Source organism: Monodelphis domestica, chromosome 1, assembly GCF_027887165.1.
Source record: "Monodelphis domestica isolate mMonDom1 chromosome 1, mMonDom1.pri, whole genome shotgun sequence".
Taxonomy (NCBI): Eukaryota; Metazoa; Chordata; class Mammalia; order Didelphimorphia; family Didelphidae; genus Monodelphis; species Monodelphis domestica.
The window spans coordinates 571,041,531-571,064,321 of NC_077227.1; the positions used below are offsets into that span (position 1 = coordinate 571,041,531).

The 22,791-nt window shown below is 37.6% G+C and overlaps 1 protein-coding gene across 14 annotated transcripts in view; it reads right to left on the reverse strand.

Moving 5' to 3' along the window:
- CDS2 (CDP-diacylglycerol synthase 2) overlaps positions 1 to 22,791 on the reverse strand; it is a 94,773-nt gene that overhangs the window by 35,944 nt on the left and 36,038 nt on the right. For all 14 annotated transcript variants that reach the window (XM_056813451.1, XM_056813455.1, XM_007476282.3 and 11 more), the window contains 3 exons: positions 12,275 to 12,328; positions 3,145 to 3,278; positions 762 to 858 (listed from right to left, as the gene is read on the reverse strand). In XM_056813451.1, the coding sequence (XP_056669429.1) occupies positions 762 to 858; positions 3,145 to 3,278; positions 12,275 to 12,328 (285 nt within the window). The remainder of the gene's footprint in view (positions 1 to 761; positions 859 to 3,144; positions 3,279 to 12,274; positions 12,329 to 22,791) is intronic.

Below are 22,791 nucleotides of genomic sequence, written 5' to 3' on the forward strand. Positions count from 1 at the left end.
CCATGTCTTAGATCTGGCTGCTCTCTAAGCCTAGAATCAACTCTCCTTACCTCCAACTTCTTAGACTCTTTTCCTTTCTTCCAAATTCAGCTCAAGTACCACCTTCTATCCTCCTAGCTATTAGTGCTCACTCTCTAAAAAAAATTACCTTGTAATTATATGGTGTATACTACTTTTGTATGTTCATGTTACTTCCCCTGATACAATGTCAGCTCCTTAAGAAAAGGGTCTTTATCTTTGTTCCTCCAGTGACTGGTCCACAGGAACACTGAAGAAATGCTTGTTTGCCTGATGCACTTTTGAAATGAAGGAACTTTCAGAAGCTCAGAATTACAAGGTCCTGCTGACTGACCTGTACCCAAACTCCACAAGAGTGGGCACTTAGTCCCATCTATCCAATCACACATTCAAGAAGTATGTATCATTTTGTAAGTAAGAAAGTAGAATTTCAGAGAGGCTAAGAGACTTGTCTATAACTACAGAGCTAGTGGTTGTCAGAGATAGGATGAATTCAAACCGAAACCTTTTCTCAGGAGCACTGGAGTCCTAATTTTGAGTTGAAACAATGGCCGTAGGAGGTCAAAAGGGGTTCTAGAAGTGTTGGTCTTATCCTTACTGCTTGTACACAGAAGGCACTAAATAAATGTTTACTGAATTCTGACACCATGTATACCTCCAGATCAAGTCAGCCCCACAACTAAGAAAATGATAAGTCTATGGAATTCAAGGTCAGACTACATTAATAAGTAAAAGCTACTTACAATCATCATTAAAACCATGGGTCCCAAATAAATGATGATGAAGAAAAAGGCAATCATAGCCAAAGTCAGGATGCCTCTCACCCACCAGTTTTTCCATCTAGTTAAAAAAAAATTAATTTAAGAACATGGAAAGAGAACTACACATGCATAAGAGGAACCTAGAACCACCAAACCTCTCTTACATCACTCACCTTTGATGGATATCCATGAGTAGAGGAAATTAGTCCATTTTCTTTATAAGAAAATTGCTTTCCCCCAGGCCAAGAATTCTGGCATATCTTCAGAGAAGTTAGGCTCAAAGGGCTTTTACTCAACCAAATCAATGTTTTGTCCCAGGAACTGAAGGCAACTAAGCAATGAGCCAAAGGGGCCATTCAGAGCCTCCTGCCATATTGTACTACAAGATATACTACAAGGTCTCAGGCTCATGCCCTGCGACCCAAAATCCTTATCTCTAAGCCCCAGGATTCTTGGTATTCTTTCCACCATCTTTTTGTTTTGATTTGGGTTTTTGTTCTTGGGATTTTTTTTATTTCTCTCCCTTAGATCTTCCTTAAGAAAGGTAATTTAGTTTTATGGCTCTCCCTACCTTATAGTCTTTGAACGAATTTTTTTTTAATCTTAAGATTATGGGTTTTATAGATGACAAAGATGTAAAAATAAAAGTTTAAAATAACAAAAGGATAAAGTTAAAAATTATAATAATTCTTTAAAATCTATTAATGATATGTTAATTTTTGTAAAACATAAACTGAAACAGAATTGATCTTCTAGGGTTTCTTCAACTGATCCCCTACTTTTAGCTTTTGTCTCCAAGGTTCAGTGTTGCCCAAAACTTCTCTTTTTAATGACAAGGATGATACTCTCAGATTTTCCCTGTCCCTTTGATAATGGGAGTGAAAGTTCTAACACTGGCCACCACTACTTCAGTCTTTCTACAGTAAAGAAAGATACATTAAGATCTATAATCTATTGAAACACAAGGTCTCCAGGAAAATTAATATGCCTCAGCTTGAATGATGTCAAATGAAGTAAATTCTGAAGGGCTTAACTAAGAAGTAAGAAATACACTATTTCTGTTTCCCTGTGGATCTCTCAGACTTGAAGGTGATTTTTTTTAAAACTAGGAAGTGTTGAACTAGATGACTATGGATGTGGTCAAAAACAAACAAGTAATTCTAAATGAATTCAAGTGGCCAGATCCAAGAATGTTACCTACCGCTCCAGTTACTAAGAGAATAAGAGGATATAACAACTGAGCTACTACTCGTAATTAAGGGAAAGGGGATATAAGGTAAGAAAGAGATAAATGTCTCATTTTTCAAAAATGAGAGCATACAGTCAAACTATACAGTAGAGAACTTGACATTAATGCCTGGCAAAATTCTAAGACAGCTTAGTAAATGGCTGGTTAGGGAACACTTAGAAAAGGGAATAAATTATCAACAAGGGACAGCATAGGTTCATGTAGAATAAGTCAAATCAGACTATTAAGCTCCTTTCTTTTTGATAATAGGGTTATTAGCTTGGTGGATAAGTTAAATACCAGACAAAATATACCTGAATTTCAACAAGGCATTTTCAATCTTTTACAATAACCTGAAAATTGGAGAAATGTATACCAAAGATTAATATAATTAGGCAAATTTGGAATTTATTGACCAAAAATAAAAAATCAAGATCTCTCTACCAGACTATCATAGGGCCATAAATTCTACTCACAACTTGACTGACCAAAGAGCTTGTAAATTTAACTACAATAATTTACAATCCTTGAGTCAACTTGGTTTGTATAATAGCCAACTTTGAAACAGGATCAGGGCACAGAGGTGGAAGAATATCCACTTAACTAAGAATAAGCAGAGCAGTTTGCATTACCAGTTCTTTCTCCTCATAACCAACATCAACAGCAAACAAATTCAAGACACAGACTGGCTCTCTCTCTCTCTCTCTGTCTCTCTGTCACACACACACACACACACACACACACACACACACACACACACACCTCCCTCACTCTACCATTTTTTTCTCATGCTGTTCATCCCCTACAACCAATACATTTCTCTACCTAAGTTTTAGTCATTTTATTCACAAAACTCTGATACCAACCAACATGATAATCTCTTCGATTATTTTTAATCCAACCATAGCATATATCATCTGTCCCACACATTTTGGCAACTGAATACATGCAAACTTAGCCCCTAACCACAAACTGCCCAGGATTATTCTTTAATTATTTTCTGTACAATAATCATGATTCCTCCAAAAATATAATTAACTTATTAAACAGAGACCATTTAACATTTATTTCTCCCACAGCTGCCAGTAAATTAGGTAAATATTAAATGTTTCTCAAATACTTGATGCCTTGAGTTACCTTGATGACAGCTTTGACAATGCCCGATTGAAGACCTCAGGAGTATCATCAGAAGTGGGTACTGGGGCAGGTTCTGTTCGGCTCTCATTGTCTGATGCAGTTTCTCCATCTGTCTTTGTTTCCCCCTCAGCCTCCTAAAAAATATTAAAGAATGTCCTAGAACAATAACCTAAAGAATGTTAAAGAAAGATTGCTGATCTAAGTACCTATAACCAAGGTAGATGACAGGCAGACAGATAGATAGAAGAGTAGATAGTGCAGGGGTCCCCAAACTACAGCCATGGGCCACATGCGGCCCTGAGGCCATTCATCCGGTCCCCACCTCACTTCCGGAAGGGGTACCTCTTTCACTGGTAGTCAGTGAGAGGAGCACTGTATGTGGCAGCGCCGCAAAGTGCAGCACCTCAGCATCGCTCACATACAGTACTACTTCCAGTGACATAATCCTTTGCATGGCGCCTTGTTCTGAGAGTAACTGAATGAGAACAAGGCACTGCGCAAAGGATTATGTGGTTGCACAATGGAAGATGTCAGCATGGTGAGCAGCGATCTGGGGGAGGAGATTCTGCACTGTATATACTGCTGCTCAGTATAGTGGTGGTGGTGATGGGCCTGTGCAAGGTGTGACAGGCCCATCACACCCAGAGTTACAGCCTCCGCTATACCACACAGCGGTATACAGATTTGTTCACAGTTTTTTTGTTTGTTTTTATAGTCTGGCCCTACAACAGTCTGAGGGACAGTGAATTGGCCCCCTGTGTAAAAAGTTTGGGGACCCCTGCTTAGTTGGATACATAGATGGGTGGATGAATGAATGAATGGATGGGTAGATAGATAGATAGATAGATAGATAGACAGACAGACAGACAGACAGACACAAACAGAAAGACACAGATAGACAAATAGACAAACAGATATGTAGACAGAGCAGAAGACTAGGATCCAAGGTCCAGCCATCAGCCATGGACACTGAACAAGTCATTTCAGTCAAGCCGGGCCTCCCTCAGATTTCACATCAGAAAAATGAAAGGCCAACTCTCCAGCACACTGAGATCTTTTTCAAGTCAATATATTTTTACATTACTCTAAGCAGAGTTAAATAACATGAATGCTAAGGGAAATGAATGAAAAGAGATAGGTGACTACTTTTGTCACAAGCTTCCCTGTCCATCACTAGTTTCTCTACTGTGCCACACAGACAATTTGGCAGGACTAAAGACATGGACAGTCTCTGTTAAATGATAAAGCAAAGGTAGAGCAGACTACATTATGATCTTATCCTCTCTTACTACTACCATACTTATAATCCAGAAAGGAATAGGGGAAACTAAAGCCACAGTGATATCCAGTGGAATAGAGCAGCCTTCTCTGTTCAGGCAGCATGACAGGCACAAAATGAAGCTCGTAGACAGTTGCAGAGAAAGAGAGGGAAAGGGGTTTCATAAGCTTGAAATGAAGTATGCCAGCTACTTAATTCAAAGGCTGAATTCTTATCACAGCTGAGTCACCTCCTGACTTTGAAAGAAATTCAAAGTTCTTTTTATAAAAAAATTTTTGACTCTCAGCATAGCTTAGGTCCCTCATTGAAATGCAAATGATACTAGTGCATGAAAGCAAGAGCAACAGACAGTAGATATGAGCTAAGCTCCTCCAATTGTGTGGGGAGAGAAAAGCACTTTAGTGGTCCAAAGCACTAGTTTATAATCAAGAAACCTGGGTATGAATCCTCATTCTGACACTTTAGCTGTATAATTTTGAACAATTCCTTGAACCGCCTAAGCATCAGTTTCCTCACCTGAGAACTGGGATAATACTACTACTTGTATTAAGCTACCTTACAGGGTTATTGTGAGAGAGGTGCTTTGTAAACCTTAAAACATGGCTGAAATTGTAGTTATTGCATCACTAAAATGTTTAATGCAAACAATTGAGAAAACTCAGTATATTTATATTGGGCACAAAAGGAGTTAAACGCTCAAAGAGTTATAGCTATCTTCAAAAATCCATGACTTGAGAATGTGCTACATTCAATGTTCCAGCTAGGACTGGCTTTATCTTTTCTTCCTTCTATCACCAGCATCATCCCATAGTGGGGAAGCCAAGAAACCAAATAATTAAGTACTCAGAGAGGAAGGTTAAGAGGAAGCTGCACTGACCTCCCAAAGCAGAAGACCTGAAATTTTTTTTGCTCTATAATTTGGTGATGACAAACTAAAAGTTAATGATAGAGAAGTATGCTAACATTAGACAGACTTATGAAGTAGAAAAGAACAATGAGGGATACTAAGAACAAGATTCCTACAAATGTAATCCAAAAGACTATTTAATGTGAATAGGAAGTAGGGAGGAAATAGTCTATGGAGCCCCTCTAAGATAAGAGAAATAATACAGCTAAGATATGGAAAGAATAGCAAGAGATATCCAGAAATTAATAAAAGGAATTATTTTTGTTTTAAAACCCTTCCCTTTTGTCTTAGAATCACTATTGTGTATTGGTTCTAAGGCAGAAGAGCCGTAAGGGCTAGGCAATGGGGGTTAAGTGATCTGCCCAGGGTCCCACAGCTAGGAAGTGAGGCCAAATTTGAACCTAGGGCCTCCTGTCTCTAGGCCTGGCTCTCAATCCACTGAGCCACCTAGCTGCCCCCAATAAAAGGGATTATTAAAGAAAGGAGCCAGTGATCCCATGTGATCCCAGTGAGCCCATGGCCTCAGAAAAATTACAGATAATATAAATGGAAGGCCTAACACAAGGAAACAAATTTAACTTCATAGTACCTCTGATCCTCAGCATGATTCAACTACGACTCTAGACATATACTTTATTCAAAAGAAAAAAGAGGGGGCAGCTGGTTGGCTCAGTGGATTGAGAGCCAGGCCTAGACACAGGAGGTCCTAGGTTCAAATATGGCCTCGGACACTTCCCAGCTGTGTGACCCTGGGCAAGTCACTTAACCCCCATTGCCTAGCCCTTACCACTCTTCTGCCTTGGAGCCAATACACAGTATTGACTCTAAGATGGAAGGTAAGGGTTTAAAAAAAGAAGAAGAAGAAACAAGATAATGTTTTTATCTGTGTGTTTTTAAGAGGGATGGTATGGAAGCCCCTAAAAAAACAATATGGAATTATATGAGAAAAGTTACTAAAATATTCATCTATTTTGACCTCTTATCTCCTAGAAGGTTAAAACATCAGAAAATGCCATATTTTTTCCCCTTTTTTAAATTTAACATATTTTTTCATGGTCACATGATTCACGATTCCCCCTCCCCCTGAAGCCAACAAGCAGTTCCACTAAGTTATACATGTATCATTGTTCAATGTTATTCATATTTTCAGTAGAGAAAACCCCAATCATACCCCTATCACACTATGTGATTAATCATATGTTTTTCTTTTGAGTTTCTGCGCCCACAGTTCCTTTTCTGGATGTGATAGTGTTCTTTCTCCTAAATCCCTCAGAATTGTCCTTGATCATTGCATTGCTGCTAATAGAAAAGTCTACTACATTCGATTGTGCCACAGTGTATCCTACATGGAATTCCTCCAGTTAATTATTCCTTTCAGCACAATAGTATTCCATCACCATCAGATACTATAATTTATTAAGCCATTCCTCAATCAATAGACACCCTCTTATTTTTTTCAATTTGTTGCTTCCACAAAGAGCACAGCAATGAATATTTTTGGAAAAGTCTTTTTCCTTATTAACTCTTTGAGGTACAAACCCAGCAGTGGTATTGCTGGATCAAAGGGCAGGCAGTCTTAAAGAGCTTTGTGCATAGTTCCAAATTGCCCTCCAGGATGGTTGGACCAATTCACAATTCCACCAGCAATGCATTAATGTCCCGACTTTGCCACATCCCCTCCAACATTTGTCACTTTCCTTTGCTCACATATTGGCCAATCTGCTATGTATGAGGTAGTACTTCAGAGTTGTTTTAATTTGCATTTCTCTAATCAGGAGGGATTTAGAACACTTTTTTCATGTGATTATTGGTGGTTTTGATTTCAATGTGTGAAAACTGCCTTTTCATGTACTTTGACCATTTGTTAATTGGGGAATGGCTTGATTTTTTGTAAATTTGACTTAGTTCCTTATATGTTTGGGAAATTAAACCTTTGGCAGGGAGTTTTGTTTTTAAATGTTCTCCCAGTTTACAGAAAATGCCATATGTACAAAAACATTCATAGCAGTTTCTATAATAAAAAATGAGAAACAAAGAGGGTGTCCATCATTTGGGGAATGACTAAGCAAACAGTTAATTAATATGAGATATTATTGTGCCCACAGAAATGGTGAAAGGGAAGGTTTCAGGTAAACTTACACGAATTGATACAAAGTGAATAAGCAGAACAAGGAGAACAATGTATAAATAAATAAATAAATAAATGTATGACATTGAAAAAAAATACTGAAAGCTCTGAGAACCGTGATCAATACAATGTCCTTCTACAACAGAGGTCAAATGGAGAGGCAATGGACTCAAGGTGAAGAATGAGATATATGCTTTTTTGGATACAGCCAAAGTAGAAATGCATTTTGTTTGACTGTATACATTTGTTACAAGGAAGGGTTGGGTTTTTCTGTATTGTTTTTCCAATGGGAGGAAGAGAATGGGGAAAGAAAAATCATTTTATTAATTAAAAAATTTAATTGAAAAACTGAAAAGACAAGCAATTATTAATTTTAAAAAGTCAGAGAAACATGAGAACTTATATGAACTGTAGCAGAGTAAGGAATCCAGAATCAGATCAGCATATACAAGGGGTTGAACAATGTAAATTAAAAAAACATTAAAAGGTAGCCAGATTAGTGAATAAGTGATAAAATAATGTACTTGTCCTCTCCTTGGTGAAAGAGCAGGGTAACTAGAAGTAAATGTAGCCATTTTGTGAGTCAATTTTGCTTTATTATTTTTCTTTTACTGTTACAAGAGAAGGTAGAACAAAAATCAAGTGGTGTAGAAAACAAAAGGCATCAATAATACTTTTTTAAAAACAGTGTTAAGGACACTTAATATCAAAATAAGCTAAGAACAGTAAGGAAATCTGAGGAGAAAAAACTTATGTTGCTATTTTGAGGAAGAGAAAGTTCAAAGAATATTGTTCAAAGTAAAAAGAACTATAATTGACAACAGAAAACAGACAAAACTCTTCACTTTCATTTGTTTCTGTTTTTACAGCCAAGGAGAATAATCTTTGCACTGGAAAATAAAATACAAACTCGGGGGAAGCTGATGTTATCTTTTAAGAAGAAAATAATTCAATGTGCTTGATAAGTTTACCTGATCCCAGAAATCAAGTAAACTGAAGAACCAACAGGTATGATTGATGAGATATCTGTGAACTTTGAAAAACCATGGACAATGAGAGAAGTACTACAGGACTGTAGCAGGAAATGTCCCAATTTTTAAAAAGGGAAAGTGAATAGAGTATGAAAAAAGACCAGTGATCTAGCCCTGAATTCCTGGCCAAATTCTAGAATAATTTATTAATAGGATGGCTGGACATTTTAAAAAGAACATTACAATCACAAAAAGTAGCATACTAGAACAACTGTATTTCACTTTCTGACAGGAATTACTAATCTGGTGTATCAAAAAAAACAGAAACAAAGGTAGGGATAACCACAAAACTGGAACTATATATACTGGGAAAGAATGGAGGAAAAAGTTCAATGTTGAAATGAATGACCCTAAGATCAAAACTCTGAACCAGTGTCAGTTAAGCCAGAAAGAAGTAATGGACTGAGAGGCCACAAAAAGGGAGATGAACAGTCTATGGAGTAGCGGAAGAATAAGAAAGGTACAAGAAGAGAACATTACAGTTGGAGAATGGATCTTCATACTTCAAGATGAAGCCATTTAGTGAGTAGAGAGAGATGAGACAAGTGTAAGGTAATTAATCAATGTCAATAAAGAGGAGAGTAAGGGGATGGGAAAGGAAGATTATAAATTAGGTGCTATAGTCCCTAAAGAAGGGCAAGAATCCTAGAGAACAGTGAATAACAAAGGGGAGTGGTGTAGAACCTTTCTTAAGATGATTGGAAGGAATACACAATTTAATAATAACTTTAGAAATAATAACTATAGAAATGATGATAATGGTCATAGAAACCAGAACAACTATAATGATGATAATGATCATAGAAACCAGAATTCTAGAAATTTTATAAATTATAATAATGACTATGGAAATAACTATAATGAATATAGAAATAAGAACTTTAGAAACCAAAATTATAGAAATAGGAATTGGGAAAATAATGACAATGCTCCAAATGAAGAAAATGATAATACCCAACAACAAAATATAAGAAATGGAGCTCGTCCAAAAAATAGTCGAGGTGCCCTTCAGGGGGGTGCCCAAGGAATATCCCAAACACAATGATGGCGTCTGGGGGCGGGGGGCTGGGGCACAGGAATCAGAGGATACAACCTTTGATTTTCCGGACCCTGATGTCCTACTACCCGTTGTCCCTATCCACTGCCCTCCCCATACTAATGAACCCCATGTTACCTTAAAGATGGGTAACACTTATTTTGATTGTCTATTAGACACTGGAGCTACCAGGTCTGTATTGAAGAATGTACCAGATTTAAATTGTTATTCCGTTGATTCACAAAGTGTAGTGGGGGTATCAGGAATACCCCCAAAGAGTTGAAAAACTTGCCCCTAGAATGGTGTCTGTAGGATCCCTAGAGGTACAACATTCCTTTCTTTTGATGCCTGACTCCCCTTTAAATTTGCTGGGGAGAGACCTTCTATGCAAACTCAGAGCCACAATAACTTGTTCACCAGATGGTTCTTTATCATTGGAAGTACCAGAGGAATCTTTAAATTTACTCCCTGTCCTTCTCTCGGAAAACCAGGAGGCAAAAGAGCCTTCCACTTTTGAAATACCTAAAGATATACTGGAGTCTCTTTGGGCCACATCTTCTTCTGATGTAGGCTTACTTAAATCTGCTGTTCCTGTGCAGATAAAAACTAAATCTAGCCCACCTCCTTCCATCCCTCAGTATCCCCTCTCAAAGGAGGCAATTGAGGGTATTACACCAGTTATTAACTCATTAATAGAACAGGGAATAATAATCCCTTGCAAATCTGAATACAACACGCCTATCCTGCCAGTTAAAAAAACAAATGAAGAAACTGAGGCTGAAATAGATTAAGTGGCTTTCTCAGGATCAAACATATTTCATGTCTAAGGAACAATTCAAACCTGGATCTTCCACACTCTGATCCTCTCTCCAGTACTGCTTCTTAATAATAGTGAATTTTTATAGTGCCTTACATACACTACTTCATTTGAGGCTGAGAACAAAGCTTTGAGTCATGCAGAGAATCACAATAATTCACATTTCCATAGAGCATGAGATCTTGGTATAATGGGGAGGGCACCAAATTTAAGTGGAAAAAGCTGGGTTTATGTCCCTAAGCAGTAGGGCCTTCGGCAGATTACATCTTCTCTATGGGTTTGTCTCTTCATGTGTAAAACAGGAGGCTGTACTAACTGATCTCTAAGGCTCCATCACATTATCTTTCTATGGGTGACCTTGGGCAAGTATGTTAATGTCATTAATCCTCATTTTCCTCACCTTTAAAAGGAGGGAAAGAAAGCACAACTAACTTGACCGATCTTAAGGTTCCTTCCAGAAGTAAAGCTATGAGCCTATGATCTATTTTGCAGCTGATGGAACTGAGTCAGAGAAATCAATAATTTGGGTTGGTCATACGACTAGCAGATGACAATCAGAATTTGAACCTAGGTCTCTCTCCCCTGACTCCACCAGTACTAGGGCCACATTCTGCCATGGTTGTCTCTATTTCATTCTATGTGCACTCACATTGGTTAGCAATCATTTCACATCTCTCTGGTTTCCCCAATAAGACTTCAAGTTCCCAGAATCGACCCATATGCTAGAATTCTTCCCTACCCACCATAGTGCTTACAACAGCAGGAATTGAATAAATACTTGATAAACTGAATGGGCACAGATAATAGTAGGTCAAATTCTTTATGCTAGATTACACAGCAAAATCTGTAACAGGAAAATCTATTGTTTGCTGCACTAACCAGGCTGCAAGTGAACATTTTGTCACTGAAAACACTGCCTCAGTTCCAGAGTCCTGCTGCTTGGTGTTTGCCTTTTTCCACTTCCCTAGCGTGTCAGATAACCAACAGATACAAATATACAATGACCCTGGGAAGTAAACAGATGCATGATGATTCCCAATCACCTACTCCCAAAATATTCTATCAGCATCATACAAAAAAATTAAAAGGAGAAACCACTGTTAAATTCTGAGTCAAGTCTAGGTGTTAAAGAGCTCACTGTACCTAGTATGGTTTGCCCTGCAAGATTTTGAGTAAGAATGAGATATGGCTCCTGTTCAAGCAGCCTTGCAAAAGCAGGAGGGAGGAAGAGCGAGCCTGGGGAAATATTTTGAGAGATAGTAGGCTAAAGAGGGGCTCCTCTGTAAACTTGTGCTTTGAAACCCAATTTGTAAAAATGAGCACTACCACAGAAACTTTTCACTCTGCACACTGACTTTATCCACCCCCTAGTAGCAAAAAAAGAGAACCAAAGGGCCCAAGTCACTCCTACCAATGAGGGAATAATTACTTCACACACTTGCCTTTGATGACACTTTCATAATGTAATAAGATTAGCTTTAGCCAGTAAGAGCCCATGGGAAAGAACACAAGTTGGGAGTTGGGGAAGGGTCAGCGCAAGGAGCCAAAACTCCAACTGCACTTTGCCTTGACTTCTTGAAGAGCCAGCTGAATGTCACTAGACCCCACCCAGTCTACATACTGGAAATGGGGATGGTAATGCCTCCTCATCATTAGGGTTAGGTTAAACAATATGTGAACAGTACCTTGAAGGGTTAAATAAAGCACAAACCTGTGTCTGGGAGGGATTTTAGAATTCAGCTAGTCAAACTCATACCTGAACAGGAATCTCCCTCTATAATAACACCCCCAAAGTAATCATCCAGCCTCTTCTTAAAGATCTCAAGTGGTGAGGTACCTTCCACCACCAAAGCAAACCATTCCACTTTTGAAGAGTTTTAATTAATGAGAAGTTTTACATTGAATTGTCAAAAGCATCTCTTCGAAACTTACTAGCTGTGTGACCCTGGGCAAATCGGACAATGTCTCTGATCTGATGTCTTCACCCTATAAAATGAAGAAAATTATAATAATTAGCATTAGTAGTCTATAATCTAGTTACTTTCACATTATTACAATTGATCTTCAAAACCCTGGGAAGTAGACAGTAGAGATTTTAAACAAACTTTACAGGATAAGGCAACTAGCTCAGTCACTTGCCCTGCATCACACAACTAATTAAGTGGGAAAATAAGAATTTCTACCTCTTGTTCCTAGCTCACCTCTCTTCAAGCAAGAATAATAAGTTTAATTCCTCTACCACATGACACTCCTTCTATGCTATTCCCCTTAAATCTTCTCCTTTCCAGGTTAAATGATCCTAGTTCCTTTAGCTGAGTTTTTAGTGTCCCCATCCCAGGCTCCTCTGAACAGGCTCCAGATTGTAGGTGTCCTATGCTATGGAAGCAATTAAGTATATCTGAAAAGGATCTGGGGAGCTAGCTATATTCAGAGCTCAATGAGACCATAGTGATATGTCATTCAAATAGTGATATGTCATACTTTTTTAAAAGGCTATCTTGAGAACCACGATATCTAGGACTGGAGCAATATTAGTTCCACTGTACTCTGACCTTTCAGACAGCATCTAGAATATTATGTTCACTTCTGATCCCATTTTTAGGAAGAACATGGTAATCTGAAGAGATAACTGAGAGAGTATTGAAAGGGGTCTCAAGTTTATGCCAGATGAGAGCTGGTAGAAGAAATTAAGGCTATTTGGCCTAAAAAAAAAAAAGACTCATAGATGGGAAGGGAAGGGGCATAACAGGTTTCCAAGTATTTAAAGGGCTATCATTTGAAAAACTATTAGACTTAGTCACAGGGCATTACAAAAAGGCACATTTGGTCTCTCTGTAAGTAATAAACTTCCTAAGGAAAGAGCTGTCTAAATGTGGAATAGGCTGCCCAAGGAAATGTGTTCTCCCATTGAAGATCTCCTATCTAGCCAAAGCCAGCGATTGAAGGGCCTGGTACAATGCAGAAGGAATTCTTGTCCCTCATGGCTTCTGACTTTCCACATCAGACATTTTATAAGGTTGAGTGGCAAAATGCTAGAAGCACTGGCTCTGAAGTCAGGCCTGCATTCAAATCCCACCTCTGAGATTAGAAAACAAGTCATGTCACTACCTTAGGCCTCAGGTCTGGATGCACTGTCCAATGAGCCCATAATGCCAAGATTTCCAGGACTCCCAGTGGGGTCTGACCAGGGTGGAAGGCAGTTCAAATAAATTAGCATTTATTAATTTCCCACTACATACCCTACCACACACTTGACTCTATGCAGATTCTTAAACTGGGACATGTCCATGTTCCTTTCCTCAACAGCCTCACTAACCTAATCAGGAAAAGAAAACTAACAAATTGAAACAATAAGTAGACTAGATTGTTATTCCAATGCAAAATGTATATATACATAGTATAGACTATAAAATACCACAGAGCAAGGCAGAGAAGGGAGAGATCACTAAAGAGTGAGTGGGACTGGGCTGGAGAGATGGAGAGCTAGAGGAACAAATTCACAGGGCAAGACAGCATGACCCATGCTGGCACCAGTGATTGAGCTGAGTAGCTATATGTAATATCTCAAAAGTCTTCAGGTATTTGGGGGGCTTGGGGTTTTATGAGCATGCTCTTACAGCAATGACCAATATGGAATTGTATTTTACAAGATAATATATGTATGGTCCTGGTTAAATTGCCTACCATCTCTGAATAGAGGGAGGGAAGGGAGATGGTTTGGATCTTATAATTTTAGAAAACTTATGTTGAAAATTATTATTACATCTAACTAGGAAAATAAAGTATCTGAATTATTTTTTAAAAGTCTTAGTGTGAGGGACAGCTAAATATTTAGCACAGTGGTTAAAGCACCAGGCATGAAGTTCAGAGGATCTGGTTCAAATCTGGCCTTAGACACTCCCTAGCTGTGTAACCTTGGGCAAGTCACTTAACCCCCATTGTCTTGCCACTCTTCTGACTTAGAACTGATAAGACAGAAGAGAAGTTGTTGTTTTTTTTAAAGTCCTAGTATGGTTTTAAGATTTAAACTTAAGACTTTTGGGACACCATGTATATGGACCAGAGGAATAGAAAGCAACTAAGGAATCTAGACTACTAGACAGCAAATTCCTTAACAGCAAAGATGGCAATGCCCTTATAAGGGTTAATATGGTAGGACTTTGATAAAAGTGAGGAGAGCAGTTTGATAAAACACTTAGTTTAATTTGAGAAGTACAGATAGAAAATAGAAAAGTGGAAAGAGAGATAACAATACTCTAATACCTTATGATTATACCTAAATTTCTAATCCTAACTAAATTTTCTAAAAAACCCTACACTAACTGTCTTCAAGGATAGGTTCTTTCTGCCTGTGAAGACCAGGCCTAAACTACCTACTCTATCTAAATTTGATTCACTAACTACCTACCTATACTAATAAACAGCTACCACCCACAACCTCCTTAAATAAGGCTTTATCCTTCAACTATTAGTAGTAAAACTCAAACCAACCTCCTGTTCTCTACAAGCCCCTCTGTCAACTGATTCCTTCCTAATACATCTTCCTCATCTCCTAGGTAACAGAATCTTCAGCTCTCTCTCCCAGACACCTGTCAGTTCCCTTCTACTTAGAAATCCTTCTGCTCTTTCCTGCATCTTAAAGAGACAGAGAGATTAAGAAATCCCTTTAACACTTCATTTGTCTTTATGCCTTCTTCAAGACCTCACCTCAGTGCTTTGTAAGAGAAGACATTTAAACATTTGCTAAATCAAAGTGATTTGATCTTGTAAGCAATGATGATATATTTTATATATACATATAACTTTACATTTGTAGAGTATTTTATAGTTTACAAAATATGTTCATATACTCTCCTTTGGTCTTCTTGGCAAGTATAGTCATTGAGTACTGGGCCCAAAGTCAGAAAGATCTGATTTTGAATCTCACCTCAGACTCATTAGCTATGTTAACCTGGGCAAGTCACTTCATCTCTCTCAGTTTCAGTTTCCCCATTTGCAAAATATCTGTATGACAGCACCTGCCTCCAAAGGTTGTTGTAAGGATAAAATGAGGAAATTTATATGAAGTACACTGCAAGCCTTAAAGCTTAAATGTTATTCGTATGACTATTATCATTTTATAGAAGAGGAAACAGACTGGGAGATGAAGTGATGTGTCAACAAAACTAAACAAGCAGCAAAGTTAGGGCTCTTAGGACTACAAATCTGAGATCTTTCCATTACAATAGAGCCACTATGGGTTTAGGAAGACTAAACTGACTTTATGTGTTGCAGAAGCAAGACCAGCTAGGTGGGAAATTACTGAATCAAGAGGGTAAAGGCCTCCAAAGTTCCAAATGTAATATGAATAATAGCAGCAGCAGCAAATGGGGCAATGGGGAAGTTTGGGAGAGAAGGAAGTTGTCTAAATAGGTCATTCAATTGGCAATAAAGGCAATTAGAAATAGGAGACTGAAGGGAGAAAGCACAAAGATACTGGAAAGAATATTGGATCTGGGTTCAAATTTTGTCTCTGCTACTTACTACCTAAATGACCTTTGGAACACATCATTTCATTTCTTTGGGCCTCGGTTCCTCATATGTAACATGGATGAATTAGATCTCTCTAATAATATATACCAAGCTCCAAATGGATACATGACTTAAGATATAAAAAAGTCACATCATAAACAAATCAGGAGCAAAGAAGGAAATACTATTCCTAACTATGGATAAGGCAAGAGTTTATAACCAACAAGAAACTGAAGAGTATCATAGAAGATAAAATGGATACTTTTGAATATTTAAACATTTTTTGCACAAACAAAACCAATATAGTTAAAATTAGAAGGGACAACACTTAAAATGTAAAAATATTTGCAGAAAACTTCTCTGACAAAGATCTCATATCTTCTATATAAGGAACAAAAAAGATGTATAAGATCTAGTCATTCTTCAATATGGTCAAAAGATATAAAGAGGTAGTTCTCAAAAGGAGAATTAAAAGAAGCTATCAACGATTACATAAAAATACAAATAATACACATGTAAAATCTATATGAGATTGCTTACTATCTCAAGGAGGACATGAGGGATCAGGAGAAGAGATGAGATCATTCAAGACTCAATATTCTTTGAAAATGTTGGAAACTGTTTTTACATGCAATTGGGAGGAAATTAAATTTTAAAAAATAAAATAAAAAATGTGAATAATGATAATTCTAATGTTCCACATAATATCATACTCAGATAATTAAAAAGGAAAATTACAATTGTTGTAGGAGTTAGAAAAAAATAGGTACACTAAATGTTAGTGGAACTGTAAATTGGTTAAACCACTCCAAAAAGTAATTTGCAACTATGCCCAAAAAATCCTTAAACTATCTTTGACCTTAGTGGTGATACCACCACTAAGCATATACTCCCAAGAAATCAAAGAAAAGGGAAAAAGATCAATATGTACAAATATATTTATAGTAGTTACACTTTTTATAGCAAAGAGCTAGAAACTAAGGGAGTATAGTGCCCATCAGATGGGAGGTTAAACAAATTGTGGTATAGGAATATAATAGAATATTATTATGTCCTAAGAAATGAACAATGAGATAAAGTTGGGAAGACTCATATGAACTGATGCAGAGTAAAATTAATAGAACCAGAATAATTTCTATAGTAAGAATTTTTTTTCCTGAAAAATAGAAACTGAAACTGATTATTTTGAAGGTCCTTTCCAGCTTGTAAAAATGGACAAACTGTAAAAATAATAGAGCAATGAATTGATTGTTGATTATAAGTTGATTACTCTGCTTGCTGTGCTTACAAAGTATCTTCAATTTTATATCAGTGAAGTGAAGCTCATAAATGAACTTCTCTTCAGGGCCAGGTGCAAGGATGCTAAGGAGACTCTTGTTATATAAAAATAAACTATTTATTGAAAATATAAGGATATAAAAGGATTTATAACTCTAAGGTATTCTAACTCCACCCAAATAAAACTCCCTACTTCTGCAAGGTATCGCTTCTGTTTCCACAGGCTACACTGATCCTTCCTGATCTGACTAATCCAAATTTTTACTATTCTAAATAAACTAACACTATTATGCTTATAATTCTTAACTTCATCTCCAAGTTATAAAAATAACAAAATGCTAGATGGTCTGAGTCTCAGCAAAAACCAAGTTAGGACTCTGAGCCTTAGTAGACTCAGAGTCCAAAACAAAGACCAGGTCTTTCTTTGGTCTTCTCAGAGTTAAAAACAATCTATAAAAACAGCAAAATAAAAACAAACCAAAAAAAAAGTCACTAGTGTTTTCCTAACTTAGCTCCTTCAGGTCTTTCCCTCCTTTCCTTCTACTTAAGACAGTGAGAGAGAGAGAAAAAAAAAATTGTTACCTCCTCCAAGCCTTCAGAGAGAGTGAAAAGATGTCACCTCATCCAAGCCCTCAGAGACCAACTGCCACAGAAAAACCGTTAGATTTGAAACCTACACTCTTGTCTCAGCTGTTTGAAACTCCAATTCTTTCTCAAGCCAGCTTTTCTATACTTCTTATCTCTAAACTAATATAACAAGACTTATTTTCTAATACCATCCTTATAAGCTCCAAATCTATGATCCTATGCAGATCTGCCTTGAGATGATAGCTATGATCAGAGAACAAATGGTTGTCAAGAGGGTGAGTATGAAAGAACATCAGACCAACTATCACCAAGGGAAATGAAAAAGCTCAGGCAGTCAGAAATATTATCATTCGTTCATTAGAACACAGCATACTAATAAACCTGGGAAGGCCCTATAATTTCTACCATATTAAGAATGACTAAGTACTGAATTCTTATTATTCTCAAAGTTACGACTCAGGGCTGCACAATTTATATACAACAAAAAGAGCAGACTTCTACATGTTGAAATATGATGAGTTTAAAACTCAATGTTTTTTTTTAAAAGCTGAACTAGTCTTCTGGGGGGGAGGGGAGTCACAGGAAATAATGTTTTTTCTAGCCCTACATATTTAGCAACTGTCAGTGAAATACTGTAATGATGCCAAATAATTACACACTCAGAATAGATATCTAAAACCCAGGGAGCTTCTTAAGGCAAAGAAGCAAACACTGTCCCTTGTCATAGTTGGGGTCATCATAACAAAACTTCTCAATATTCTAGCACAGAGGTTATGTCAAAATATTGCTAAGCTGGGTAAGTTCCTTCATCTGTTCCTTCTCCCTGAAGCAAAAACAAAACCAGTTGACATTTATATAACCTAATTGACTAGCATTATTATTAAGCACCTATGCTAGGTGATGGGGATGCAAAGACTAAAATGGAATAATCGCTGTCAAGTAGTTTACATAGCACTTTTATAGTTTACAAAACAGCATTTGATTCTTATAACCCTATGAGACAGATAGTATAAATATAGAATTCCCATTTTACAGATGAAGAAATAGAGGCCCAGAAAGGAGTAAGGATCAACTGAGACTTGAGCCCATGCCTTCTGGTCCCAACTCCACTCCTCTTTTCCAGCAGGCCGTTGTTCCTTTGAAAGGGAGGCTTTCTCACTGTGGCATCCTGTGTCCCCAGCAAGAAACTGTGGGAGCTATACAGAGAGCTCAATGAACTAGCACAGTTATTTTTAACTTCCCCATCCTGTTGTCAGAGAAACTCACTCATGTGGTATCCCAGAAGGGATGAAGGGCCAGGGAATAACAATGCAGGATTAAAGGTCACACCTATCATACTTCTAGAGAGCTGCCAGATGATTCCGTATTTATTCAGGATTCTTTCCTTATGCCTTTGAATGTTCTAGCTACTTCCTTCTAAACCTCATGAATTCAAATTAGTCAGTGTGACCCTTGCTACCATGCCTCTACCAATATTTTCCTGCCTCAATTGTAACTAAATGCCACTTCCCTTCCTTGTTCTTCCTAATAAGTAGGGGCTAATAGCATGGGGGATGATTTCTGATGGGAAAAGGTGTGTCCTTATTCTAGACTGGAGAAGTATAGTCTCCAGAATAAGAATGCTGCTCTTCACTCTTGTTAAGACCATATCTGGAATACTTTGTCCATGACTGGGCAACTCAATTTGGAGCACATCCTGGTAAGGATAAGAGTAGAATAATGAGGGGACCTGAAACTTATCAGTTTGCCTACCTTTGAAAAAAATGAGGAGGCAGGGAAAGGATCAGAAACGTTTTCAAATATCTGGAGAGTGGAAAAGGCAATATATTTATTTTTGCCAAGAGACTAAACTGGGTAAAAATGGAAAGTTACATAAAGGCAAACTACAGCTCCATACTAAGGAAACCTACCAAACAAGAAGAGGTAGTCAAATGGAATGGGCTGCCTCAGGAGACAGGCAAAAGCCAGATGGCCACTTGCTAGGGGTTCTGTAACTGGATTTCCAGCTTGCTGCTAGATGCTAGATGGATAGGGCTAGATGCTCTCTGAAATCCCTTGAAACACTGAGTTTTTCAACAATTATGACACCTGTCATCCCCTTATTATAGAGATAAAGAAATTGAAGAATAAAGAAAGGAAGTAATCTGCCTGAGATCACACAACTAAAGGCACAACAAAGACTAAAATTCAGGGGCAGTCAAATGGCTCAACAGATAAAGAGTGCCAGGCCTAGAAATAGGAGGCCCTAGGTTCAAATCTAACCTCAGACATTTCTTAGCTGTGTGACCCTGGGCAAGTCACTTAACCTCCATGGCCTAGCCCTTACCACTCTTCTGCCTTAGTATTGATTCTAAGACAGAGGATAATGGTTTAAAAAAAATAATATCTACCTCTTCCCTCTCAGTCTAGTATTTCTTCACTATATCATTCTGTCATCAGCAGGAATAGGAGTTATGCAAGGAGAGACCACAGAATAAAAGGCTGATTCTAAGCAAGTCATGAGAGGTCTTTGTACTTTATAGTTACATTGAGCACACTATTCAATGAACAAAATCTGAGTTGCCTTGACCAAAAGGCAAGGAATATTGTATATGCTATGTAAGGGTTAAAATAGGGGTTTTGATAAAATAAGAGAGCAGTTTTTAATAATTTAAGTTTTAATGAGAATATAGTAGTTATAAATTAATATTATCCCTTTAAGTCAGAGAAAAGAAAACTTCTAGCAACTTTTAACAACTAGCAATTTAGTTTAATTAACATAGATATAGTAAAAGAATATAGTAAAGGAGGGAAATATAGTAAAGAGGTAGAGAAATAAATTTCCTAATACCTAACTAGCTATCCTATAACTATCTATAACTGCTTATAATTACTATCTAAAACTGTCTATTATTTACCTATAACTGCCTATAATTACTGTTAATAACAACCACCCCATAAAGTTCCAACCTAATCCACCCAATCAGTATTTAATCTAACCCCAATCAGATCCAAAGACCAGCCACCTTCCAAAAAATTCAATGAAGGGAAAAAAAACTAACAGCCCAAACCAAAGGTCAAAAACCCAAAAGGCAAAAAGCCCTCTACAGGCTAAAGCCAAAAGCTCTCTCAGTAAGCTCAGGCCCGCCTTTATATTCCTGCAACTAAAAGCCAACCACCAACTAATCACCAACCCATACCACCAACAACCAACCCCACAATAATCAACACACGCCCAACAGCCAACTTCCCCACAACTGTCAGCCCTAAACTCTCAGCAACTGACAGATCCAACTGTCAGCAACTGACCCCCCCCTCCCCCACAACTGTTAGCAACAAACAGTTTGCCCAACTCACTTCCCGGTTCCTACTTCCTGTCACTATGCACTGGTTAATTCCTCCACATCTCTATGCTAAGAGGACCTCCAGGTCATTGTTAAATTAAAAAAGTAATAAAGAATTCCTTTTTACAGCTGTCAACAAGTTTGATGTATTGGTTGGTTTTGCTGAATTGCTTTTTGTTCATGTTTAACTTTTAATCTTTATTTCAAGGAATAGTTCACTTGGTAAGGAAAGTGGAGGCATATATTTGGAAATGAAAGCCTATGAATACAAAAGAGATCAATTTTTTTGAAATGTTAACTTTTGACCTGTATCTGCTCTCTCTTTGTACCTCTTTCTATTCTTATTCCTTCCGGTTTATGAAAGGGTTGTGCTTTAGAAGTTTTTATTTCAGTTGTTTGAAATTTGGAACACAAATTCTCATAGGAATAATGTCACCTATACACAGTGATAGAATACCCAAATAACCCATGAAAGAGATATGAAATGTATTCAGAAGGTAAAGTTTTTCTAAGATCACGTCCTTCTTTCCCTTTTTCCCATATGTCTCAGGGAGCCTTGTACCCTGAGAAGTATATCTAAGTCCTGAGAACAAGAAGCAAGTTTCCAAATATAAACCCTACACAATTATTGCAGCAGGGTAGGTAGCTCATATCGCTATAGTATCTTAAAGTTTACAAAGTAATTCTCTCATAATACAGTGAAGTAGATGGAGCAAGTACTGGAGTCCCTATTTTATGGATGAAGAAACTGAAGCTCAGAGACATAACTAAATTAAAGTTACACAGCTACTAACACTAGGTCTGTATTTCAGTAAGGCTCCTGTACATTTTCAATGAATTAGAAGGTTCAATGAGAAGACAATGAAATACTCAAGATAAAGGTTCCAGAAAACAAGAAATGATTATTTCCTTGACTGCCATTTGAGAGCAGCTGGGAGCTGGGGTAGTCTATGGCAAGAAAGGGACAGGAAGAGATAAGCTCTGGCAGCTCTTCTGGTTCCTGAAGACAGGGATGATTTTTGTCTTTATCTGTGCATCATTAGCACCTGGTATCACAGTATAGTAATTTCTACACAGCAGAGACTTAATGCTTGCAGAAGAGAATTGCAGTTTCTGGTTGGCCATTCATATATATGAACTTGTGGGTAGAAATAAAGCATTCCTATTGCCATTTTTCACTGGTGGCCTAGGAACATGAAATATCCATCAGTACATTTGAATAGAACATTAAATTGAGACTCAAGAGACCTAGGTTCCAATCCTTCCTCAGCTCCTCGAGCCTCAGCTTCCTTCAACAAGAGGCTGTAGTGAATAACCTCTAACATCCCTTACATGTCTGCAGGATCTTTTTCTTCAGTTTTGTGTCCAATCCATTTCTCCTGGCATTAAATTCACCAGTCCAGATCATTCCCCAGTGTCCTGGCCCAGAAGATGTACTCCACAGGCTAGAACAGCTGCAATGTCCCCTCAAGGCAACATTCCTTTCCCTGGTTTTGAACAGGAATAAAACCTAATACTGTTCCAGAATCTGCAATGCCTTGTGAGCAGTTGAGACTGAGTTAACAAAAAAAGAAAAATACGCAGATAGTCAGGGAATGCTATATGTATTTTTTTCACAACCTAAAAATAGTTGTGAACCATTTTTGCATATGGACAAATCTCAGACTAATAACTATGAGCAATTTTGTGGATGTGGGTGGCATTATAAAAACTGAATGGCCAAGAAGAAGGAAGGAAGATGGAAAAGCA